The sequence below is a fragment of the Tetrao urogallus genome, assembly GCF_951394365.1.
Source record: "Tetrao urogallus genome assembly, chromosome: 2".
NCBI classification, from domain to species: domain Eukaryota; kingdom Metazoa; phylum Chordata; class Aves; order Galliformes; family Phasianidae; genus Tetrao; species Tetrao urogallus.
In genome coordinates, this window is record NC_136814.1 from 8,844,403 (window position 1) to 8,872,203 (window position 27,801).

Consider the following 27,801-nt stretch of genomic DNA (forward strand, 5'->3'; position numbering starts at 1 on the left):
TCATGGTGTAACTTTTGTTCTGGAAATAATTTCATTCACGAAACTGTTGTTCTTTGCCAACACATCAGCTCTCAGCTGCTTCAGCTTGGTTTTGATGTCTTCTTCTGACATATCTGTCAGGGGCAATGCTTTCACTTGACAGAGAAAATCCTGAATGATCTTTTCGCCTTCCTAAAACAGTGAGGGGAAGGATGGGAAAAAGAAAACAGAAAGAATTGTTACGCTGCAAGCAGGATATTTCCAAATTACACCAAAAATATAAGGTCCTGTTCAGCATCAGGAGCTTTTCACAGACAAAACCACATTATTTTTGCACATGTTATTATGTATAATTCAATTATACTGTTTTTGGGAGTTCTTTCCCCATTCTGTCCATGAGCAAAAACTATGAGTTGATTGACAGAGACTAATTTTAACACTGAGAGCTCCTATACATGTTTCACATTTAATTCCATCATGTAACCACATCAGGAAAAGATTGCTACAGCAGTCATTGCTTGGGAGAGGCCATGTTACTTTTTGGATGAACTGTAAATCCGAATCAACATTTCCATATGCAAAAAGATAGAGCAAACTGTTACCAAGCAACTGGAGAGTGGCTGTCACCACCGAGAAGAGATGGTAATTAAGCTTCATGCATATGCTTTTACACAAATAGGCGAAGGACAACTTCTAAACAATTTGATTAGTGAGAACAAACATGTCAATGGACAGTGTTCAGGATTCCTGTATCAGAAACAATTTGGCCAGAACACAGATTTCTGCTTGGTCCTCTGTGTTTTCTACGGTAATACAAAGCATTTGTACTTTGATTTTAATATTTAGAACTGAGGCAGAATGCTTTCAGTGCAGAAGTCTCCAAAGCACTTGGAAATATAATAGCACGGCTGTCTCCTTGAACACGATGTGAACAAAGGCAGACAAATTGCGTGGAAAAGAAAGACCTCTAACGCTACGTGCCTCCAGATTTATGATCTATTATTTACTATCAAATACATTATGAACTGTCAAAGAATAAAACATGACACTGTATTTGTCAGAGCATTTGCCACACCTGTTTAATTTATAATCAGTTTAAAATCATGCAGCCAGATCCAACTGAACTGGAAAATACTTCACTGTGATACCTCGCAAGTTGGCATGTTGGTCACAGTGCTGCTGATGCACTTGGAGGGAACTTCCTAACACCTGCTGGCAGGACAACCCAGAGATCATTGGCCAGTAACATAAGATTCTTACTGAGCCAAGAACACGTGTGGACCACCAGAACTGAAAATAAAGGAGCAGCCTCTGCCTAAAGCAAAGTGTTTTTAAATGTACAAAGTGCTTACAGAAGATCAGCACTTCAAGGCTTCCACATAATGGAGCGTTACCAAGGCTGCAATTGTTCTATAAAAATGATAAACGAGTTACAAGGCCGCCAAGTTCTCAGGCCAGAACTGAGATCTGTTACCAGATTCTATATGCTTCTGTTAGGAAAGGCACAGACAGCCTATCAGGAAGAGGCAAAGCAAGTAGTCGGACAGCATGTGCTTTGGGGAAATCTGAGTCCTAAAGCTATTTTCCTCAGGCTACCCCATGTAAACAAATGGGAAAAAAAAATGCTGTTAGTAAACCTCTCTTTCTCTGTAGCATTTCTTGGCTGCTGGCTCTCCTTCAGATTCCTTGGGCCTGCCAATGTCTTGAAACTCCTCCAGCTCCAGTGCTTTCTCTCTTGCCCTTTCTATCACATGTTTTGGGAAAGCTGCCAACTCTGCTACATGTATTCCAAAACTCTGGTCACAGACACCTGGGCGGAGAGAAAAACAACCTGTGAAGAATTCTCAAGAAACAACTGGCCTACACAGAGATTATACAAACCAATATGTAATAATTTTTCGTTCTGAAGGAGCACGTGTGTGATGTGTGGTTTGGTTTTCACAGTACTCTTTTTCATTTCATTTCTGGGCTATATATGATATGATAACAGATTAAGAATATGCTCTCATTAAACTAAGATCTCTTAGAACAGTAACTGCAGAGCTACAGAAGTCCTTGGAGGAGAAAGGGAAAACGCTCTCCAGGCTGAACAAATTTCCCTTTAGCACATGAATGAAAGTGAACAATATATTTTTTTTAATTAAAGTGCTTCAGCACAATGTGTGGAAAATAATCATCTGCACTGTTTATAAAAAGATACAAGAAGTGCATTGAGACACATATATAAAGATGCTCTGGTGCTTTCTCAATCCTCCTCCTCCTCCTCTGCGTCAGCACCACACAGCTTCCCAGCTTCCAGGAAGAGTTTAATTATATCAAAACCTTTCATCTCTAAGTTTACACTTACTTCAATTAATACCCCGTTCATCAGACTGGGTTGAGAAGGAAAGTTTTCACACTTGCTCACAATATGTCAATTATACACAGTTACATAAAACCATTTTCACTTCAGTATCAAAAGCCATTCTTTTATATCACCATCGTTTTCATTGGCCACCCACAAATGTTACTCTATCCTTTTAGTTCTGGTCTCCAGCAAAAAGTTATAATAAATTAATTACACGTTTTAAATGACAACTAATCATCCGCTAAATGCTGGGTAACTGAAGAAAAGGCAAAGAAAACAACAGTACTTAGACCTTTTCTGCTTCACTAACTGTACTCACTCAGGTTTGTTTTGTTTTGTTTTGTTTTTAAAGAAAATTACTATTTTTAAGCAGACATTTGTTCTCTTGATTTTGCTTTAACAACACACATCTGCACAAAGTTAGCTCCAGTTTCTGCTGATAAAATCCTGGAACTGAGGCTTGGAGGACTGTACCCAGTTTTTCTGTCACACATGAAGAATGAAAAGCAGAAGGAAAATACTCATTTCCTTATCGTGCACTTTGGGTTTAGTTTTAGACATTGCAAATCAAATAAAAGCTGTTGTTTGTTTCAAAACACAACTGCATGCGAGCTGCCTCCTCTTACATCACTGCTCCAACAAAGTAATCCTTCCAAAAAAGAAAAAGCACAAAACTGAAATCAGAACCTTATACAAAAGGCAATTTGTATATCCAAATTATAATATACAATTATAATATACAAATACAATTCAGATCATGTATTTGAAGATGAAGATTTCATAACATCACATTTGATCTGATAGAGGTTTTAGCAGATACTGCGCTCAATAGCACATCCAAAAAATTGGACTAATGAAAAAAACCAACAAAACAACACTTCAAGCTCAAAGAAAAGACGTGAAGGACTAAAACTGGGAAAACTGTTCAAAGCAAAATATGAAACATGGCTTCTAGAAGGGGTGAACGAATATAGGTCAAAAAAAAAGAAGGAGAGGATTGAAGAGCCAGGGCCACCAATTCAGACTGACCAGGAACAAAGTCTGTACATTGCCTAGAAAACTGCATGGGCAGAAAGGAGAACAGAGGCCATTTAAGATCTCAAAAGAGAGAGCCCACAAGGAGAGAGTTAAGAAAAGAAGACAGCAGCAAGATCTGAGATTCTCTGCTGAGCCCTAAGACAGCAGCACTTCTGGTTGTTCTTTTATTGCTCTTCCTCAGAGCAACCTCTTAGCTTTAGAAAACAGTGTCTGAAAGCTAATTGCAAGACTGCAACCAGAGGTGAATGTAAAATTAGCAGCAGTTACACAAGTAATCGAAGGGCAACTATTATTCCATGGATTCAAAAGCAGAAGCAAGCTACTTGTTATTTTATTATAATGTCATTTCCTAAAAACTGAAGCATGCAACTTTCCTAATACCAAACTACTGCACAAATTGAGCAATGACTTTCTTCAGTAACTCTAATAATAATGAAAAAAACATTACTGAAAAAAAGCCAGCAGAGAAAAGCTGTATTCATTTCCTTTGAAAAAAAGAAAACATTCAAGGAGGATAAGTCCTTTCTGTAAATTTACAAAAAATAACTCAATTCCAAAAGGAATCTAGGAAAACAGAAAAGAACATTTTGGAGCCCTTCTTTCTGCCCTTGAAAAAGAGCAACTACAAAAGCATTAATTTGTGTGTGAGAAATAACACAGAAATCTTAACAGGTAATCATCACCATCACCAGCTGTGTTCAAAGATGGCACAGAGCCCCTGCCATTCACATTACCTTATTATCTATATTATTATAAAGAGCACGTCGGCACGTCCACTATAAAACCTAAGCTTGGAGTACTACACATGAAATAACTTTTCGTGTTCCTTTCCACTAATATTTGTGCCTCCCTCTTTCAGGGAGGAATGAAGTCACCATTTTCGCCGTTGGTAGTCTTACCTGCCTTGACACGATACAGCATTGTCAGTGTGTCATCACTGGTGAGAGCAGTAACATGTAGGTTATTTACTGTTGGAACTTGATCAGCAAGAGCTGTCAGTTCATGAAAGTGTGTAGCAAACATACAGAAAGCACAAATTTTGCTCGCAATGTATTCTGAAATAGCCCACGCCAAGCCAAAGCCATCGTAGGTCGAAGTTCCTCTTCCCAGCTCATCAATAATTATCAAAGAGTTTTCAGATGCTGTCCTAAAACAGAAAAGAATTAAGTTTGGGCAAAGCATAAACTCTGGGTACTGGATTACCACAAATCATATTGTAGAGCACAACATCAGGCACAAGACAACAACAGTTTACACGAACAACATATGAATAAAGTACACGTAGTGTTACAAATTATTCCTAGTTACAGCCTCTTTGGCCCACCTAGACTTTGGCCTCCTGGTAGCAGCTGCATCTGAAGGCTGAAATAAATAGTAGGCTACTTCAAGAACTTGCAGCCCTACAGTAAAGGACTTGAGGTCTCAGATCCTAAAAGAAAATCTTAAGATGCTAAAAGAAAATGCTAAGATGTAACATTCTCAGAACGCATCCTTTCCAATCAGCACCAACCAAATGAAAGAAGTGCAGGACTTACCTAAGGATGGAAGCCGTTTCCAACATTTCAGCCATGAAAGTAGACACACCTTTCAGCTGACTGTCTCCAGCTCCTACACGAGCCAGGATACAATCCACAATGGTTATTTCTGCAGAGTCGCAGGGTACAAAGCACCCAATTTGGGCCATAAGAACAATGACTCCTGTCTGTCGTATGTACGTTGACTTTCCACCCATGTTAGGGCCTACAGAAGAAATTTTGCAAAGGAATTTAAAACCAGTATCTTTTACCATTCAGCACTCCTTTTAAAGGAAAGCAGGCTATTGAAAAAAACAAAAACAAAAACCAACACATAAACTTACTCTTTTGTTGGGAGAAAAAAGACTTGTCTAACAGGTGCAGCTAGGAGGGCTACTACTACTAAGGGTTACTGTTTTGATAGGCATTCCTTTCTATTCTTTTTTTTTTTTTTAAGAGAAGGGAAGAATGAAAGGTTTCATAAGTTTTGTGAGTTTTCAGAAGTGTAAGCAGTCATCTAAAATGCACGTCCATACCTAAAACTAACAAGCTTTCATTGTAAAGTCACCAGTATTGCTGCTTAAGAACAAAAATAATTTGCTTTTACTTCAAACAACAAACACTACTTGTCTGCAAAAATGAAGCAGTTCACTTAACAGACTGGGTTCAAGCTTTCTGGTGACTTAAATTACAATCTAAAGGGATTCTGAATCATCAAAAACATACATTTTCAATTAGAACTTAACTGAAGCACAAATGAAATAAAAAGTGCTTTCCAAACAAACTGATAATTAAAACCAATTTTACGCTTTTGTAACCAGAAAAACAAGAGTGCTGCCATGCATTTATTCAGATTCTTAGTTTTTCTTTTTGATCGTTTTAGAAATGTTCATTAATCATTCTCTAATTTCAGATCTTTGCTACTCAGAATGTGTTAAGCATATCTGAATGGAAATTAAAATTCAATTAAATGTATAAACACTAAAAAGGTTTTCCTGTAGAGTAAAATTCTCTTAATTTCACCAGAGATTAGGAGGAAAAAAAAAAAAAAGTATGGTCATTAAAACATGCTTGGCATTTTAAATTGATGAGCACGGAACAAAGAAAACATTATCAAAGTGGGTGTTTAAAATCTTGCCTACAGCAGATGCCTACATGATGACTACAGTACAACTGATGCCTCATGGAATTTTCCAATTCACTTCAGTAGGGTTAGGCTCTCCAGCTCCTGAGGCTGTCTGGATTGCGAAGGGACAGTCAGTAAAACAAAGAATACATGTAGTAAGGATGAGTTTTCTTACTTCCTGACATCCCAGCAGCCTCCCTCTTCTTCCCAAATAACTATTTCTAAATTAGTGACCAACTTCTCAAATAGTGCATGCCGTAATTACAATCGTAACAACTCACTCCATGACTGGTAGTTTGGAAGATATCTTTATGTCCGTAAGCAGCAGGAACTGGACAAGAACTTTGTGGACAGATACACACATATATATATATAAGCAATGCTCACTCTTCATTATGTAGAATCATTGAATCTCCCAAACTGAAGGGACCCGTAAGGATCATCAGCACCAACTCTTTGCTCCATACAGCTCCGCCCAAATATCAGACCATAGAACACATTCTTCCCAGTTAAATCTCATCCCATCTAGAGACACATGAATAAGCTGCTCACCGCTCCCACTTTCTTGATTAGAGAAATTATTCCAACATAGCTTTCCCCCTCCCTTCCCTTTTGTTTCAAAAGGCAACATTATTGGAAATACTTGAAACATTTAAAACCTAAGTATTAAGCGAAAAAAAGTAACATTTACCAGTAATAATGTGGAACATCTGCTTGCCCTTCTCAAATGTAACATCATTGGGGATGAAGGCCACCTCATCTTGCACTTCGATGCAAGGGTGCCTGGCACCTTTCAGCACAATCCTTCCTTGCCCCTTTTCCAGAACGACAGGACGAACATACGGCACTGGGGCTCCGTTTGACACGTGAGCAAAACTGACAATTGCATCTAACTGAGCTATTACATCATTCATGGTCTGGATTGGCTCTGCATAACCTGTTTTTGATTACAGAGAGACAAATTCAACGCAGTCAGAAATGTGAAAGAGGTGATGGACAGGGAGCTATGGAGGTGAAACATCTCACATCTGCAATAGGAATGAGTATATAGGAAGAGATGAGTATTGACCTGCAGAAAGAATCCTATCTGTAGGAAATGCATTCACTATTCTAACATTATTTCTTGAACTTGGGTAGGTATAGATCATTCAGAGGACTTCCAGTCACTTTCGTTCAAGAACTACAAATCAATCCAGTCTTTTTAATTAGTCTGTCTTCACAGGAGGAAAAATGTGTTTTTTTTCCCAAGACTTATACACTTGCAAGTCTGTTACTGCACATCACAAACCTTCAGCAGAAGCAAAACACTTTTTCTCAAACATACTTGGTATTTGCAGACGATGTACTGTGGCTACTCCTACTATATAATACTCAATTTCCACATATTATATGTATACAAACAAACTTAACTTTACCACCCACAAGCACCACTGGAAAATCACCAAGACACATACACTAAAAAAAGTCTTTTGCAGTATACTGGCAAGTTCCCTAAAAGGTCAAAGATTTCCAGTGTAACTTACAATGAAATACAATGAAATCTTCTTGCATTCTCTTAAAAAGTGCTTTCCTATCTATAATACATTTGGCCTTTGCTTCATATTAATTAGTGCTTTCACTTTCCACTTCTCCTTTCAAAGACCTAAGACCTGTTCTGCTGGATCTTGTGCCGTTGGGAGACATAGTATTTACAGAATCCTCCTGACTGACATTCCCTGGTTGTCTTCTCCTTTTGGAAAAGGATGGCAAAGAATACCCTACAGGTAGGCAATCTTAGAACAAAATACAGGAAAACTAAGGAAAACAATAGTTGTTTATTGTGTCATATAATCAGTGATTAATTTGTTCTTCTGTGGCATTATATTTTTTCTTCACCATCTTTCACAGCCCTGAGGTCCCTCAGTTCCTTTGTTTTTTTGCCCATTCTGCTTCCTACTGTTAGAGTGGGGATGCCTACAGTTAGGGAGGGAAGAGGATAACAGATGTGGCCTCTATGGATCTATTTTTGTCCCTGTTATGGGAGAAGCATTTGCACGTGACCCATCACTGCTTATCTGTAGCAATTCCAGGGAAAGGTCTGACCGTAAGACAACGTATTTCACACTTTCAACAACAGACTAAAGGCCCCAAACAATTTTTTCACATTCTTTAGGGAAGGTTAAGGTCCTTCTCTGCAGAAGGGCTTACAGAGTGACAGCAATGCTGCTCCTCCCAGCATTCCAGACTGCCATGCATATCAACAACAACATATTCACCTGAAGCGATGTTAATAATTTCCTTAACAATTGCATCCTGAGCCTCTTCGTACTCTTCTCTGTTCTTTATGTAATCCTCATTGATGGCACTCAGCTTGCTGTGAACAAAATGGCAACATTTAGAGGTTGTCATGTCCTCTGCCCTCTGGCCACCTCCCAATAAACTCACTTCTCTAATGGTAACTCCAGCAGTAACTGCTACACCTGAAGTCACAGTTTCATTGTCTGTCTGAAACAGACCATGTATTAATTGCTGCTGTTTAACCACTCCATACAGGAAGCAGATACAGACAAACTTGTCTCCAGTCTGAAGTCCATCTGGTGGCTGATTAGTAGCAGCATTTTTGGGGGTTGATACTATTTATGCCTCGATTTACACCCTGGATGATGGAACTGAACACACTTTCAAATGCATTCTCAGCAGTGCTGTGAGAACCACGTTAAGATCAGCCGCCGCTACACTGTGGGACAGGGCTGCCTTTCCTTGGGTTAGACCAGAGAAGAAGGTGGACAAGAATTTCAAAACACAGGCAAATACAAAGTCCTGCATGTGGGATGAATAACTCCATGTCAGAGAACAGACCAAGTGTGGTCCAGATGCCTACAAAACAGCTTTACATAAAAGAGCTGGAGATACAGGGAAGGAAGCGTGCTTTTTCAGTCTGGAAAGGAGAGGCATCAAATTCTTCTTGCAGGTGCAGAGAAAAAGAATGATACTAAGCACTCAAATCACAACGTAAATTCTCATTACATGTGATAAAGAGGCATAAAGCACTGAAGCTCATGTCCCTTCAGGCTATGAAAGATGCTTGAAGAACAGACAAATGGACGCAACATTCAGCCACCTCATTTAACTGCAAGATTGCATCCAGCTTCAAAGGTGACTCTGTTCTAATAGAGGGAATGGACCAGCTAAACTCAAGAGATCCTCTTAAGTTTCGTAGCTTCATAGAATAGAATGACAGAACATCCTGAATTGAAGGGAACCACAATGATCAGTGAGTCCAACCCTGGGCTCCACACAGCACCACCCAAACCCTATGACTGAGAGTGCTGTGCAAACTCTCCCTGAGCTTACAGAACCTCAGGCCACAAGTCCAATACTTAAGACCAACAGAGATTACAGCATAATTTGGAAAAGATAATTACCAACAAAACTGCTGCATGTCATATTTGGTGATAAGCACAAATAGCTCTTCTCCTATTTCAGCTTGTAAAAGCGTCTGTATAAACACTCACACTGAATGCAATTACACGGGTAGGTGCAGCTAAAACAGATAAATTAGCCAAAGTCAGATGAACAAAAATAGCTAACAGTTGGCAAAGAAAATGAGGAATGCAGGCATGTGCTTTTAACAGACACTGCATGACTTCTCCTCAGTCTCGCTCAATGTATCAATCTGTGAGCCAACCAAAAAGGTGAAAATTCAGCCACTCAAGATGTACAAGAAACTGCTTAGTGGAAAAGCTAGAGAGGAATAACTGCTTCTTTTGCACCAGGCTCGAAACATTACCAGTATTACCTCATACCTGTTTGTAAATTTCACACCATTCTTCTGTGTATCAGTTATCTTGTACTTTGAATTGTTCCTGAGAACCTTTTCCTCCTTGCAAGTAATTCGAAAGTGGTGTCCAAACTGTGAATTTGACTCCAGCTTGATACTTTTACCAGCTTCCAAACCTTTTAGAGGAAAAGACAAAACAACAGATACTATTATCAAAATCCTTTTGGTTGTGCTGTTTCTGCTCAATAATCCCAGTTCACAGCCTCTCCAACACGCTCTTCAGTACGCTTGTTCTGGTTCTGTACATACATGAGAAATACCTACACCTAATAGAATTTTACTGTCTCCTTCCCTACTCTTACCTTTGATATGCCCTCAAACTGCATATGGAAATGAGGTGCACCATTACTGTACTGCTACATATTCCCCAGAAAAATGAAAACCATTCACAGCATGCTGCAAGGACATTCTGCATGCTGTTGTAAACACAGCGTGTACAGCCTTGTGATTCTTTTATTAACACATACTATTGCTGGTGGGATTTCTCATCCTTACACAGCCTTGCCTTTCCTTCTTTATATCTAGGTATCATGTTTAAATATATAAATTAAGCCCAGGAAACCCTGGGCTTAATTAAGAATGAGATGAGCTGCACACAGTATACTGCAACATCAAAATATTCTGTAATACTATCCTAAACAAAAGCCAAGTCGTAGCCCTGCAATATCTCAGTTGCCATTAGACAACACTGTAACAATTAAAGTCACTCCAAAGTAAGGAAAATGATAAATAGAACAACAGAAACATCCCCTACCTAGTTACTCTAAGCTAGTTTTCATCACTTGGTCTCAAAATAATTAAATAAGGAGGTAAGAAATAAAGGTACTTCCATCCCCTACCAAGCTCTTTGGCTGCACTCTTTAATAAGGTCTGCATGTTTTCTTCCAGCTCATTCATCTTCTCTCGCAATTCTGTCAGGTTGGGATCAAAAGAAGCCTTTACAAGGAACTCATGATTCTCCACCTAGGGGGAAAAACGAAAAAACGATTTGTTCAAGTAAGGTGGTAATAAAAGGAATAATCTCCTTCACTGCCTACCTTCTCTGTGCATTTCACTCACTGCTATTTCGGTTGTGGTTTTGCTGCATGCCAACACACTGCAGTGATGTTCTCCAGCTGCTTAACCAGATATGTGGCCTCCACACATTTATGTGATTTTAGAGATCCCTCTGAATCCTGCAGACATTGTGAAAGCAGCACAAACAAATTCATTCCCTGTTATGGCCCTGTTGATAGATCTGTTACTCCTATTGCCTTCATATCTCTGCAAAAAGAACAGCTATGAATATTTATGACAGAACGTACAGCAGAACATTCCTGCTTTTATAGGGCAGATCCTGGTTCTAAAACAGAAAGGATAGGCTGAAAATGCCAAGAATGCCAAGCCTTGTCATGACAGGTCAGACTAATAACCCAGAACTGATGACAGTCTGATACCTGGATATGTTCATTATGTGAAATAAGTAAATCTTGGTTCCAAGTGCTTCTCAATTTAATGAGGTGACAGTAAATGATTTGCAGACTCCGGTGCTATGTTGAGCTAGCTAATTAATTTGAAAAGCAAGTCCTTCTGTGAAGGGCCATGCTCTTAGAGCTAAAATCAAAATGCTGCCTAACAAAAGCAATAACGAATTCTGAAGTTGTCCCAACTTGAGGTGAAGGTTGGAGCAGATCGTTTTTCACAGCCCCTCATGGATCTAAGAAACACAGGAATGGAAGTGACTGTTTCTCAACTTTATATTTTTTTAAACAGCTAGGTAAATGAATAACCACATCCCACACTTTCTGAACTCAGATGTTTCTTTTTATATTAGAATGCTTACCCTGAATAGATTCCTGGCATAATGTAGTTGCTATGACAACCTGTCCTTCAATCACACTCAGAACAGAGCTCAGCGTTTTGTATGAATACCCAAACATCTAAGAGAAACTGAAAGCCAAACGTTCAAGTTTGAAGATTCCTACGCAGAAGGTTCACTCTTCACAAAACCAATGTTGGTTTACCTGTAGCCATTTCAATTGATCCCAGTATCTCGAAGGAAAAACAACCACAAATTCAACAACAGGTCCTAGGGGCCTTGGTTAAAAATAACTGACTCTAACCTATGTAGAAGAACGACAAAATATTATTTAAGCTAAAGTTGAAAAGAAATGTGAAGAGCTGGGTGAATGCTGAAACAACTGCTTGTTCTAAAGAATACAGAGTTCCATCAACAGATGGTCTGTAACTAGTAGATAGCTATAAATGTCTGCATTAGCATACATGATCAATTACAGCCACGCGTCAGTCGAGCAGCCTTAAAGAGTATAAAACACAGGTGATGAACACAGCACAAAGAAAGAAAAAAGTGTTCTTTCGCTTGAAAAAAATGCACGTCCAAAATTTTTTAAGGTCGGTGTAGTTTTCCAAAGTGCAACAAATTGCTGTTCCGACCCTTGGCACGCCGTCAGGTAGAGCTCATCTTTCTGCAGTCAGCACACGTTGACATTTATGACAATCCTAAAAGCCCCCCAAGTTTTCCAAAATGACTAAAGCATCTCGTCAGCAACAAACACGAAGCAGGTGTCTGAGCAAGCAGATGAAATAGCAACACTAGAAAAATGAGTGCGTTTTGAGTGCATCGCTCCAATTCTCCAACAAAGATGATAAACTGCACCAAAAACTTTGGCACTGTTTCACTTTCAGTAACCAGACTGCCAAAAACAAGAAGTGTTCAGTCCTATACAACAACAAACCATTCATCTGTACCTATCCCTTCTTTCTGGTACAGATTAATGCTCCTTTCTTTGGCCAGTTTTCCTCTGGAACAGAAACCAGTTTTGCTTGCAGAATGAGTCCTATCTGCAGTAATGTTTTATAAGTGCAGATGAGAGGCTAAATTAATTTCAGTGGCTTTTTCTCTAGCAAGAAACTTCTTTACACTGCAAAGTAAACTTCATCTTTGTATCGAGGTCAGTCATTTTCCAAACAAACTGTTGGTTATGAAGACTCTCTCACCACACAAAAGCATGTCTCCTGAACTCGACAAAGCAGAGAAATATGTAAGAAGCTCTGGCTACATCCTAGATTTGAGACATCACAGTAACACTGAAATTATGAGGGAAAAAAAGCAAAAAAGTGGCAAAGTAACTTCCCCACTTGTAATATTGATGAGGTCTCTGAAAACAAGTTCCAGCATCCATGTAACCAAAGCACTTTTTCATTGGCCACATAGTTAGGATATTCCACTGTAAAGATTAATGACTCCTCACACATGCCATGACTAATCTAACAGTAACAACTTACACAGACGATCAATTAATTTACTGAGTGTGGAGCAGATTGAGAAGTTCAATAAGAAATTTTAATAGCAAAGTAAACCTGTTCATCCATGCCAGCTCATACCTTATCCATATCCAATGTTGTTTCTATCATCTCCAGAAATTTTGAGAAGTCGGAGTGGATGTCATTAAGAGGTGTTATAAACACTGCCAATAACAACATCTGGTGAGCTCCTGTTAAGAACACGGAAAATTATTCACAATATTTCACAACTTCACCAGAATTCATGTACCCAAGATAAACAGCACAACTATAGAGCTGAATGTTTTTTATTTTAAACTTAAAACATTTCTACAGTCAGCTAGGCAGCAAAAAGAAATATGGAAATCAACACAGTTCTACCAAGGGAAAATAAAAAAAAGCAAAATGACTTAAATTTGTCATTTTCATTGGACAAAAAATATATACAAATTATAAAAAGAACATGGTGCAAAAGAGAAACTAAAATGGAGTATAGCTTTACTGAAAGTGGATTGTGCCACTTTCTGTGTACCACGAAGTCTGTCTGTCTTTGAGACAAAAAGAAACCCACAGACCTCATCTGGACTTCTCATTAGCGTGTCACACAAGATGCTAAAATACAAGATTCATGATTATACAGAGATTAAAAGGCAGATAAAGAGGACACCCATGACTTGCATAAGATGAATGAGTTGGAAAGATATTAGCAGTACTGTTCCTCCAGGGCTTGTACAGGCATTAATCTTTTGAAGATGTGAGCATTAATGATATTAACATACAAACAAAAGAAAGTTGCTTATGAAATTCACTAATATATGCAGTGTGCAAGATAACAGAGGAAACTGGAGAAAATAAATCAAAAACATAAGTAAACGTCCTTGAAAACGGAGCTAGCAGAAACAAAGCAAAGTTTACTAGTAAGTTTCAGTGTAGTTACAGACAAAAAAGTGCTCTGAGTAAGGAAATAATCCACTGGAGATGGTAAGGAATGTAGAACAACGGTACAACAGTCAAGGAATGACCAGCACTACAGTGCATAATAAAAAAACAGGTATTTCCCAAAGCAATGAGGAGGTATTCATAAGATACTGTATATAACACGGTAAAAGTCCACCCAGGACACAGCACACAAATCCTGTATCCTGCATATTTGCAGGCTTGAAATTGAGTGTCAGTCTGAAATGAGAAGGAAGGTGCTTTGGCAGTTCTTAAAGATAGACGTCTAAGTACCTAGATTTTATGCCCAGCAATCTGAGTAATGAGCAACTGCTTCCTTTTGCCAGCAACAGCAAAATGATTTGATGACTCAGTGTCCTTTCCTGTCTTATGCAGGTTTCTTATGTCTAAAAAATAAAAAATGGCCTTCACTCAGTACCCCACTCCTCAGCTTTCATCATCCATTAAAACAAACATCTCAACAAAGCAATGCTTCGTGCTGAGTGAAAGGCAATCATTGCTAATCACTCCGTGGTGCAGCTGCAGAGGTATAGCTGCAATAAAAGTAAGACATTCCACCTATTTCAAATTATTTTAGATATACTAGTGATGAATGCCCTACTAAGGCAGACTGATTCTGTATAACGTGTAGAAGAACAGAACCTCTTGCCGTCTTGGAATTCAGTCATACAGTGAGCTCAGTGGTTTTCTCTCAAAGCTTGTAAAATCTGACTGTTTTCATACCTCAGTGTTAAGACAAAGAAACTCTACTGATCCAAATGACACCTAACAGAAAGAGATAAAGACAGGAAGAGAGCATTTTGAAACATTGATGATGGAAATCCAAGAGCTCCACACCAAGGCACAACCAAGCAGTCTGTATGAAAAAGCCAAAGGGAGAACACGACTAAGCCAACTCAGTGCAGCACGGCCCTTGTATCAAAATATGTACAAAGGTTTTTATATATTTTATTTATCTATCAGTTCTTCCACAGTTTTAAGATTTTAACTGCTTCTGGAAGAAACAGGCAGTATCCAAAAAATACACTTAGTTCCTGATGAGTTTTTTAGAAGAGTCATTATTTGAAGTCAGAAACTTACAGTACAGAAAAGTGAAAGGTACTGGATAACCTCACTCAGTGTCTGCTCAAATAGAGTAAGGGAGTATTTGTAACCATACCACTTCAAAAATTCTTAATCTTTAGGGTTTCAGTGCTTGATTTGCACAAAGGGATTGTCAACTTAGTGGCCTTCTATAAAGATATGAATTCTAGTAGGCTAGGACAGCTGTTGCTGTATTGAAGACATTCCTCTTACGCTGATACCATCTTATCTTGCATCTTCTTGGTAACATCCAGAAAAGAAAATAGTAACCTTTTGTATTTTGTAGGGTTGTCTGTCATAGCATTGAGCTTCCTACCACTGAAGATCAGTAGAAAGCCTGCCACGTTATTCTCCATGGCAGGAAAACTTCACTACTTCAAAAAACAATGCTCTTCAAATGATACCACTGAAGCTTAAACAACACAAAAAATATTGTAGTTACAACTCAAAACATATTTGACAATTGTGTCTTCAAAAAAAACCAAACAACCATCGTATTGTATGAAGAGTTATCTTAACTGTAAGACATGTTAGACATGAGGAAGAGCTTTTTCTCTCAGAGAGTGGTCAGGCACTGGAATGGCTGCCCAGGGAGGTGGTGGAGTCGCCGTCCCTGGCAGTGCTCAAGAGGCGTCTGGATGAGGAGCTGTGAGATCTGGTTTAGTGCTTGTGGTGGCAATGGTGATGGGAGGATTGGACTAGATGATCTTATAGGTGGTTTCCAACCTTGTGATTCTATGATTCAGTGATTCTATGATACACAAACATGCACATGATAGTGCATACTTAGATATCTTAGATACTTAGAGATAAGCCACTGCCAAAGACTACAGTACCCAGCACTCAACAGTCTGTTTTGTTTTTAGGTACCTGACTGGTATTTTCCAGCACAGTTCCAATTTAAATGCCTTAAGCTTTACTCCTGCAATAGAAGCATACGGGATAAAACGTAATCATTGGAAATCTATACACTATTCCTTGGCAGTCTCAACGCGTTATAAAACACTGAAAACAGGGAGTAGCATTACCTTCATATTTTTCTAGTGCTTGGACAACATTAGGCAGTTGGTTAATAGCTTGATACATCCGGTAACAGTCCTGTAAGGTTGCTGCTTGTCTCTGAAACCTCTTTGCTAGCCGGTTAAGATCTGGGAAGCGGCGTAGAAGGTCTTCTTGAAGGCCCTGACGCAGTTCAGTATCTGCCACAAAGGCTTCAACCAAATTCAACCTAAGTAAGATTTAATGAGATGTAAGGGTGAGCATGACGTGGTATGCAATTCTTTTACATCTGCCATTACAACAACAACGGTTATAAGGAAGTTTCGGTCTCAGCAGGGATACTCGCACTGTATCACGCTCTGTGAATTCTACTGCTGGGCATCTAATGAACAGCACTGAAGTGAAACCATTTCAAACTGCCAACATCTGTTCAGCAGGTATTTCAAAGCTCAGAATCTACTTGGAAATTAATCTCCCCTTGCATCATAAAAGTCAATGATCAAAATCTTACTCACTGCTCTATCCAACCACTTGGCCTGTATTTTGCTTTTCACGAGCTCACATTTTTGCCTTTTTTTTTAGTTGTGCTTTTTTACATCATACACAAACAAACCTCTTTCATCCCACAATTCTCAGCTTGTTCAACAGCCTCTTGCAAAAGAACTTGTGAAAGGCATTTTAACTACCTAATTTATTCATATTTTTTGCCTTTGTCCACTACAATGACAGGTTCAAAGAGTTCAGATCTGCATGACACAATTTTCCTCTACCAAACCTATGCTAATTAGACTAACATCTCATGACCTTCCTAGCACTGTTCTATTTTTCCCCTCCTATATTTGCCAGCCATATGCATAAGGTTGACAGGTTCATGTTCATTTTGCAGAACAGGTTCCCATAAAGTAGGAATACATACAAGGCTGCTGAAGAGCTATGTTAAGGTAACACAAGCCACATCTAATGCTCACAAGTAATAAAGATATCAAGGGGAAGGGCTTTTTTGTAATACAAAGTTTATGGCTAAGTAAACAAAGAAAACATGGGAAGAAATCAAAGCAAAATGAAATCCCTGTTTTAAGACAGTTAGCTGTTCAAATGTGCAAATTCAAAATCTCAGGTGATATAAATCAAAACCAACACCAGTAGTACATACAGGAACAAGAACACTTCTAGGACTGCTCCAAAAAAGGACTGGATGGTTTTTATCAGTTTTTGATACTTGGATCCATGCATGAATCCATAAGATATCACTACTGCAGAGCAATAACTCAAAATCCCAAGTTCTGCCAGATGTTTTCATGGGAAATAGCTGAATTAACACAAGGAAGAAAATATGTTAATAACGAAATCAAATGAGCAATGCACTATTTCATGGGAGAAGCTCAGCTATTACTTTTAAAGAACATGTTGAAGGTTTAACTCCTCGTCCCCAGCCACAGAACAGTAGAGCCTTCTAAAGAGCTCACACTCTCCACCTGCTGAAGTCTTCCTATGACTGCAGAATAAGATCAGCTTTCCTGTTTAAGCGTTCAAGCTAACTATAGTCACTTTTATCAGAGAAATGCCACTTAGAAAAGAAGGATATTAAGGATATTCGTGGACGTACTGAAAGAATCCAGCAGAGGGCCACCAAGACCATCAGGGACCAAGGAGAACCTCTCCTGTGAGGAGAATCTGAGAAAGCTGAGGCTGTTCAGCCTGGAGGAGGCTGGGGAGGAACCATCCACATCTATAAAACATGAGGAAAAGGGACAAAGATGACAGAGCCAGGCTCTGCTCAGCTGCACCCTGTGCCAGGGCAGGAAGCAATGGGCACAAACTGGAACACAAGAGGTTTTGTCTAAGCATCAGGATTGTGCTGGGGGGGTGACTGAGTATAGGAACTGATACACAGAGGTGCTGAAGAGTCTTCATCCTTGAAGATGCTCTAATGCAGGTCTTGGGCAACCTGCTCTGCCTGAGCAGGGGGTTGGACCAGATGACCTCCAGAGGTCATTTTCAATCAAAGTCGTTCTACAATTCCTTAATCAAACACAGATTTCAAGCAAAATGTAATTACTGCAGTAATTATCATCCACCTTCTTTCGACAGGTTGAGAGCAAAACAATAGTATGACAGCAACACAATCACTTTTCCCTAAAGAAGAAATAAAAATAGCAATTTGATTATTTCTTGCACAAAGATCTGAAAACTGATTTGACATTATTAACCAAGTTTCAGTTTAGTTTTGATTTTACTTGAACCCCAAAATTCAGATGCAAGAGAAAGTGACTAAAAGCTTAATCCTTGTATTTACTATGCACCAAGCAATGGCTGTCAGAATGGAGTGAGAGAGCTGAAAGTACCAACAGAGAGATACTGTGACAACCAATGCCACCTAAGAGATACAGATTTACGGTACTGATTGCTGATCCTTGACCTAGAAGACAAATGATACCAACAACATGAAGAATACAAACAGCTTTTATGCCCTCCTTCAGCTCAAATAGCAATGCAGTCTTTCCCATACGTGAAGGTGTCATGAAAGAAATCTTTGTTTTTATTTACATCCTCATATTCTCTTCAGACAAGAAAACTAAAAGTAAATTTCTAGCAGTGGAAGAATCTAAACTTTGTATTTGCTTTCAAATGCCTCAGATTTTGATGGAAATTTCTTCCTGAAGAAGTGACATGCCTGACATGTGCTCGACTTGCAGAGCTTTTAAGTTTCTAGGCAGTACTCACTGTCAACCTGTTTTAGAAGCAAAAATAAATGAAAAGACAGGCAGTCTAAAAGTAGTTTTGAAAGTAGTAACCGTAGTTGAAGGAAATAGAGAGCATTAAAGAAGTGCTGAGGGCTTCAAGTTACAAACATTTTACTAGTGAACTCAGAGGCTGTGACTTACAGAATGACAAAAGGGATGTTTTTCTAACATTCTAGAGGCTTATTGGAAAGCCAGTGCCATTTACATTATCACTAAACGACAGCTTCTTTCATGCAAAACATTTATTGCACCATGACATGCATGACAAAAATCAAATCACACTCCTGTCTTACAGTTAGCTCAGGTTCAACCTGTGTTCCAGAACTGTCTCTGCAGGCACTAAAGGCACTCCCAATGTTTAGTTAAAGTGTGTTTTAATTAAGTTGTTTAGACAAACCTCCAAGCTGGTCACATTCTCCCCTCCCTTAGCAAGGATGCAGGCCACTAATTGAACTGCCTGAAATCAGTTTGCTGCTCTAGACAAGTACTGACCTGCACTTGCAAAAGTAGTGAAGGTCCTTTCAAAGATAACCAAAATGACTGAAGCAACACAGACTGCCTGCAGTACTTTGCAGGAGCAGCTGTAGGTTAAAAAAGAACGCAAAAATAGTGAAAACCTATCACTGACCAACTTATGTGGGAAGGGAATTCAGGGCCTGTAGTCCCAGTTCTCACTCAAAATGGGGCTGATATCAGTTGAATGGAATCCTACATTTGTGCTATGTGCAAACACAAGATATGTTTTATTTTGCTGAATGAAACGATGTTCACATTCAGCATATATTTTTTTCCTCAAGATTGAACAGAAAGAATGCTACTTAACGTTCTCCCACATATCTCAAACTTTCCAGTATCTAAAAAATAAGCAAAACATACTGAAGTTGCTTTCTGTACTTCACTACAATCATTACCCAATAAATCCTATTCAGAATATGATCTGCACTTTCTGTCTCTGAAGCTACCTTTTAATTTCAGAGATATGCTGACTCCAAGAAGAGACAGGAGGCTCCATCTGAACAGCCATCTGAAGTCGCTGCATGGTGAAAGCAAGGCTGGACTGTGCATAACTGGGAAACCAGCCAGACACAGGCAGAACACCATGCTTTTCAAGACAGACAAGAACCAGAACCCTCTATTCTCTTTGCTCTGGCTAGAAGCTGTTTGAGGAGGTAAACATTATGTTATCTAAAACATATGCACTACATACATTAATTTGTGATGCTACCATATCCTGTATTGATGGTTAATATGGATTAGTGACATAACATCCAGTTCTACTTATCCACAAATACCCTAACACACTGCAAGTTAAAAACTACTGAATCCATTTAGCTCCAAAAGATGACTTGCACCATCTACAGGTCTTAGCAGGGGGTTACAAGAGTCTGACTCCAAAGGTTTTGGAATTAACTGCCAGGCATCCAACTCTGGATAACCAAAACAACAGGCTTACTCCAATAAAAAGTCATCTAACATCAGTCAAATCTATGTGGTTTAGACTATTTTGATGAGAGGTGTGCATCAGTGTTAAGTGGAGTGCTTTAACACATTCAAGCTAAGAAATAATCAGGAACCCATCTAGATGACAAAAGAACCACTGTTTTTCTATCTGGATCAAAAGTCAGGGTGTTTTCTTCTCAAACTATCTGTATGCTCTAAATTATAGCATGTGGAAATTCTGAATTCTTAAATTCAGAAATAGAAAACCACCCTGTAACCACAGATCTCTCAAAAGATGTTTGAACTTGTAAATTCCTCTTATCAGTTCCACTAATGGTTTGTCTTATTATGTTTGTTCCTTATATTTAAATAAGTGCAGCCCTACACACTCTGAACAGCATTAAGATTGAGAGGGTAGTACATCAGCAGCTTTTGAATGCACTGCTTTTATCTGCAGGCATTCAGACTGTGGCACAGCAAAGCTGCTGAGTGAAGTGAAAGGTATGACTGTGTGTCCATAAGCACAACAGACTGAAACTAACTACATTTCATGAAGCACAAGCCAGCTGATTTGGTGGCTAGATCAGGTACAGGAGAATATCAATGAACTCTTTCAAACTCAATAATGGAATCCACCTTTGCAAGCTTCACTGATAGCTTAACGCTACTGAAGTGCTCCCTTCCTCCTTTAAATGCAGCTTTTGCTAAATACAGCCAACATTAACCATACAGAAGTCACATTTTCTGTCTACTGCCTCAACTTCATAAACAAAACATCATCTTTCTTCCAGACTTGCAGGACTTTTGGCACACAATAATGATCAAACAAAACTGTCAGAAAAGTTTAGATTTCCAACATTTATTTTGTTACAAGAAAACCACAAATGGGAGTAACTCACTTCAAAATCTTAAAATCAAGTTAGCTGTATAATTAATGTTGGCATGGATTTTAGGATCTGAAACTGACAGAAGTAGAACATCCTGGGCATGTAATCAAGAAGCAATGATGAAAGCTTACTAACGCATGCAAAATTAAGATACAGCATTCGTTAAACCTGGGGACAAATACTTCCTAGGCTAGAAACATTTTTAAGCATGTTTGGATCAAGTCACTAGGCATCATTCTGCAAATTACTTGAAAACACACACAAAAATATAAAATCATACAAATCTAGATAGAGCATTTGTGTGTCCAAGCTGAAATTTCTTTTGTGGCGTTACTGATCCATGTTAAAGCCCAACAACATAGCCAGAAATACCTGCACTGCCTTATCTGAAATACAAGACTGACAACGTATCAAAGTTAAATTCAATTTTCTGGTTTATTCTGCTTTTTAAAGAAACAAACGGACTTCGAAACGCACTAACTTACCACTTACTTGAGCTGTACAATGTTTGTGTTTAGGTGATAGAGGACAGCTGTATTTAACATGAGCTGTTTTGTGGGCTTTCTTTGTGTGGAGAGTAACACGAAATTAGCATATACGCTCTGGGGGAGTAAGACGTTTGTAGTTTCCCTTCCTGAAGGACTGAGAACTATCCGTTCTATCTCAGCAGTGAGTTGTCAAATGCTGAAAAGCTTCGTACTGACTGATGCTGCTCTCTGCTGGTAGGGCTGACATGGGTGACAGGCAGCAGTGTGAAACAGCAAAGAAGATGAAGACCATATGTGGGCCACAGTATCCGCACGAGATACGGTAAGAGTGCCTTGTTTCATACTAAGGGATTTGGCTTCTAGAAATACAAAGAGATCACTACTGCTTAATTTCTTTTTTCATTGGTAAACTGGAAATGGCATCAAGATACAGTGTGAAGTTAAAAAGCAGCACCTTAGCCTATAGCATGAGTCATCTGACCATATTATACTTCCTGCCTAAAAGGTTGTAATTGTAAATTATCTAACAGTCAGTAAGCATCTCATTGAGCAGACTTTCTGTTCTGTTGAACAACAATAGAGTATAGTGCACAAAAACTCCAGCCACCATTTCTAGCAAGTGAAAAACTGATTTCTTGGTTGTAGTATTTTGCATAAGGAAAAGGGACCTTCTATAAAACAGTTACAACTTGCATAAAGTCCAGCAAACATGCAACAATTTTACCTTTCTTCAATTCTATTCTTGTCCATAAGCGGCTGTTTGATCCACTGATTAACCAGTCTTTGTCCTTGAGGGGTTCTGCATTTGTTTAGTAAACCAGCCAGAGACTGTGTATTATTAGCATTTTCCACAGAACTCTGGAAAGGAAAAGAAAAAGTTAAGTTTACTGACACCCCCCGACTGGCAGTCCAGTTCACTGCTTAAAAACAGATCCATCTTTTCTGTATGAGACCCAGCACCATCAAAGAAGGCGCTGCATTAAGGCAGCTGCACTGCTTCCTGGAACATACCTACTCATTGGGTAGCATATTCTTTGAATAGGAGAAGTGGAAACATATCTAGATACTTGCTAGTTTGCCCTTTGTAAGGTGAAAAAACAAGGATCCCATCCATTAAATAAAAAAAAAAAAAAGCAGAATAAGACTATTCAGACTACAGCTTACCATAGTTTAGTACTGCTTTTGGCTTAATATTAATTGCACTCAAGAGAGCCTTATGGTCATGTTTCTAGGATTTTTACTTGGTTGTTTTGCACAAACATTTGGGAAGCAAAAAAATCGTGTTTAACACTGACAAATAACAAATGACCTTGTTTCAACTCACAACTCTGAAATTAAAACCTCAGTCACTTTCTACGCCAGAATGCCTGCAATTAAAACAGTGTGTAGGGATTTAACCAGCAACAGATCTGGATGTCTGTAAATAGCTGGAACATAGAACTAGCACTACAAGAGGACACTCAGCAAGAGGGTATATTGATGGTTTAACCTCCAGATAATTTAGAGTGTATTTTATTCATACCTTCAGTGTTCTGGACAGAATAATGTATGAAAAACTCCTGAATCCAAGAAAGCACCACAGAATACAAATAACCTACCCCAGCACATACAGTTTTGTATAATCAACTGCATCTGCTGCATCATCAGAACTTCACCTACATACTTCACACATTCAGACTTCTCCAAAAACAGCATGACTGTAGAAATTATTTTGGAGTTCCCTGTCACACCACACAACTACTGAGCTCAACTCTTCCTCCATCCCCCAAACCTGCTCCTGCCACTGAGGATGTGAACTGCTCTGACTACAACCAAGGAAAGCTAATGCCCTCTCTCCACTGCCTAGCCAACTCCTCAGCAGCTGCAAGCAGGTTATCTCCAAGGCACTTCCCATTCTGCATTCTCCATCTTCCTGCCGCTCTTACGATCTTCTCTTCTGCATTCAAAGGCAAACAAGGGAACAAAACTGAACAAAGAGTGTTAACAGTTGCAAACTGTTTAAAACATACTCTATATGAGTAACTGAAAACAAAGCTAAAAAAGCAGAAGCTGACGTTATCAGGATGTGGGAAGCTGTGACTGTTAATCAAGCAGCTAAACAAGTATATTGCAAAACACAGATCAACCCAAGCATGCATTTCTGACCTGGAACAGGTTGAGTGCTTGGACAGCTGCATTGTCTAGAACCATATACTGACTGAGATCAAAAGTAGTCAGTTCGAATTGTCCAAAGTTAGAGTCATCTGACAGCAACTCCAAAAACTTGATAACGGCTGACAAAGATGAAACAGCAACCTGAAGATTAAAAAAAAAAAAACAAAGAAAGAAAAGGAAAGAAAAACACTGACCACCACATATTCTAGTTAGAAATATTCCTGAACCGTGGAGCATTTGATAATAAAGAAAATTACTAGAAATAGTCAAGCAAAGTCTCTGAGCTACGACAATTTCAACAGGGTTACAGGAGATTCATCACTTTTTTCTAGGGCACTACAGCTTCTTTCTAGGTAGGTGTAAGAAGAACAAACGAGGTACTTGCTTAATCTGATAAACAAAGATGTGAAGAGCACGCCACGCCAACTTGCCAAAGCTCTTATCAGGACATTTCTGGCCCAGGAACAGAAACAAGTTATAGCAGATAGATATCATGTATCATTTGAGGACATGGTTTCATGGTTACAGACAGACAGAGCAAGGATCTGATCTGGCTCACTGTAAGACCTTACACATGTTAATGCCAGCACAAAAGACAGTGAGTGTGATTACTGACTTGTTTGGTTATAAAGACTTCCAACAATTTTAAGCTGTTATGAAATCACACATTAGGGTAGAATAACTCAGAGGATGCCCATTGCAAAGGTATAATGAAAGGTGTTTTAAAATAAATTTAAATATGTTTCCTCTTAAGTAAATTAACTGTTTGTAGTTGACTTAAGAGAACAAACATGCTCAGCTGATATTCAGGCACTACATATCATATCATATCATATCATATCATATATCATATCATATATCATATCATATATCATATCATATATCATATCATATATCATATCATATCATAGAATGGCTTGGGTTGGAAGGGGACCTCAAGGATCATCAAGCTCCAACCTCCCCACTGCAGGCAGGGCCACCAACCTCCACATTTAATACTAGACCAGGCTGCCCAGAGCCCCACCCAACCTGGCCTTGAACACCTCCAGGGACAGGGCAACACACATCATATAACTGAGCTGTCAGATGATGTAAATCACAGTAGCATTAGCATAAACAGCACTCTGTTTCCAAATATGAGTTTTCCCATTATGCAAAATAATCAAAGGATTATATTTCAGCCCTTAGGTAGATTGATCATGAATAGGAAGCACTTCTTGTTAGCCATCAATTTGTTTACCAGAGTTTACTACTTGAAAGTGATACATGATATCTCACATTCTTCCAGGACTCCTGGACACAAAGACTCATGCAGAGCAGAACTGCTAAGGGCTTCAGCAAGAATGCAGTTTAACACAATGCATACCCTCAGAGGTATGGGAATCCAGCACACAACAGGGTCAGGAAGGGTAGAGATCATCTTACAACAGGTGCACACACCACTCTGCTTCTAAAAAAACAGGGGCACATCAAACAGTGCTCTGGGCTCACCTGCTTTTCCATCTCTGGCAATGCTGCACTGTTCATTTGTTCTCCTTTTCTGGATTTTAACAAGCGATTGAGATCCTGAACAATATCCTTTGTCGTGAAATCTGCCTTCTTTCTGTCTGTAATCAGGATTCCTCCTCTCTGAATGACCTGTTTGCCATAAAATACAGTCACCAATTGATTTCAGTTTTCATTGGACAGCTGCTCATCACCTAGAAGCACACCCTGAGAGAACTGCTGCCCTTACCTGCCGCAGTTTCCCCATCTCTCCTGCAGTGTCTCCTCCTGGCAGCACACACTCCTTAGGTCCTAGCTGAACCAGCAGGGCTTCAAGGTTTGAGAACTGATCATTATCTGGGAACTCACAGACGCTCAGTTTTCTCAGCGTAGTGTCCACATACCCTACTCCTATTACTCTTTGTCCATCAGCAGAAGACAGCTTCACCCCCACAACCCCGATGGCCATTGACATATCATTGTTGGCAAAGAGAACTTCCTCAAACTGGGCAAGATTTCCCGGAGAACCCTGTGTGCAGGAGAAATGAAGTTTTAAAAAGGTGTCAACACAGGATACACTTGTTAAAACCGAACAAAACAAAGAAGAATTGGTAAGAACAGACCATTAATACAAAACACAGCTTTTTAAACCATTTAAACATCATCTACAGAAAGTGAACTACCTCAGGCTTCTTCAGACCTGCAGCCTATGGCAAGGACACAGGATGAGCTCCTCCAGCAGCTGAAAGCACAGTAACATACAACCAACTGCACAACTTACCATCATACCACCAGAGGCAGTCACTGAAACTCCAAACTGAGGGATGCAGGAGTCATTTCTTTATCCCCTTCCCTCTTACCATCATACAGAAAGGTAGAAATTGTACCTTGTATGCTAAATACCAGTCATTCTCTTTGACAGATTTACTCCCTGCTTTATTCTTGTAAACTTCCACTCTGTAATGACGAACCAGCAGCAAATCTCTCACAAAAGATTCAAAGTTCATTTTACTGAGCACAACACTCTCCAGTTTCTGATTTCCTATGGAAAGAAAAGAAGAGGGAGGGGAAGGGGACTTGTAAGATGCTTGAATGCGTTCATCATGTTTGTTCTCTGTAATTGACTCCCCCCAAGTTAGAATTTACAGCCTTCAGAACTGATGTTCATCTGATACTGAAGATCACATAAAACCCTTGAAACGACACAAACCCGAAACGTTTCATTATTCACATTAGACATGAAGAAAGCTTTCAATAAGAGACACCAGATAATGCTGTTGTGGAATGTTTTGAAACCAAAGCTTGAAGGACCCGGGCTTCCATCTCTGAACTGAGCAGCACTGAACATAACGCAGAAATGAGGCCCACACACGTTTCCTGGTCTGGGAGGTATTCCAAACCCCAGCCTTGACACTGTCACACTTTCTAAGATCTTCGCAGCTTTCTTCTTATGCAGCAGCCCATCACTCACGCCAAGAAGCGCAAAGCATATTCCAGTGCCATTCTCTTTCTATTGCCACTGCATAAAAAAAGTTTCACTCATCACAAACCGGTTCCAATCAAGTTTATTAAGTATAAGGTCTGCAATATTAAGCTACTTGAGACGAACGATAACAACAACGTTTGCCTCTTCTAACAAAGTCTTACATCTGATGTCTGCAAGCTCTACCTCTGCATACCAAAAGATTATTAACAAAAAGGAGCAAGAGGCAGATAAAGAAAATCTTGAGCAATGCATAATTAGACGTTATACCCTGCTGCAGTCCATCGTGAGTCAATCACGTACGAACAGGCGATTCGCACACGTGAACGTCACCATTGCAACCCAACGAACCACCCGCACTCGAGCAGTACAGAAACACAGAACCACAGAGGTTGGAAAAGACCCCCGGGATCTGCAGCCCGCAGCACAACGCCGCTCCTTCCTCCCGCCGCGCCCCACGAGCCGCCCGCCGCCCCAGCCCCGCACGCACCTGGCGCGCCCGCCAGCTGCCGGATGACGGCCCGCGTACGGAACAGCTCGCGGGCGGCCAGCCGCGCGTCCGCGCCATGGACCGAGTAGTAGTCGCCGCGCTCGAAGAAGCGCACGGTGGTGTCCGGTTTCTCAAGCAGGGAGAGCACGGCGCGCACGAAGCCCGCCTCGGCCCCCGCGCCCTCCGGCCACACCGCTTCCCGCGGCGCCTCGGCCGCCATGCTGCCGCCTCCCGCCATCGGCCGCCGCGCGCGCACCGCCCCGGAGTCGCCAGCCAATCACCGCGCGGCTGCGTCACGGCCGCCCATCTCGCGCGCGGCGTGAGGCGGTGCTGAGGGCACGGCGGTCGCTCGGCTCACGGGGCGAGCGGGCACGGCGCCTGGCGCTGCCTAGCGGGCATGCGGGGCTGCCCGTCTGTCCTCCCGTGCCGCCTGGTTGTAGTACAGATGACTGCTGCGTTTCGATGAACGAGACAATTGGAGAGCC

General features: G+C 40.0%; 1 protein-coding gene across 1 annotated transcript; it reads right to left on the reverse strand.

Annotated features, from left to right (window-relative positions):
• On the reverse strand, positions 1 to 27,554 carry MSH2 (mutS homolog 2; the record flags this gene model as incomplete). Its single annotated transcript, XM_079549896.1, has 16 exons — positions 1 to 171; positions 1,617 to 1,789; positions 4,264 to 4,511; positions 4,900 to 5,104; positions 6,696 to 6,941; positions 8,260 to 8,357; positions 9,790 to 9,940; positions 10,664 to 10,787; positions 13,209 to 13,318; positions 16,175 to 16,374; positions 22,429 to 22,562; positions 23,850 to 23,999; positions 25,350 to 25,496; positions 25,594 to 25,872; positions 26,231 to 26,385; positions 27,317 to 27,554. 16 exons carry the CDS (start codon positions 27,552 to 27,554, stop codon positions 1 to 3), a joined length of 2,829 nt encoding a protein of 942 aa, XP_079406022.1.
• Positions 27,555 to 27,801: the final 247 nt, after the last annotated feature.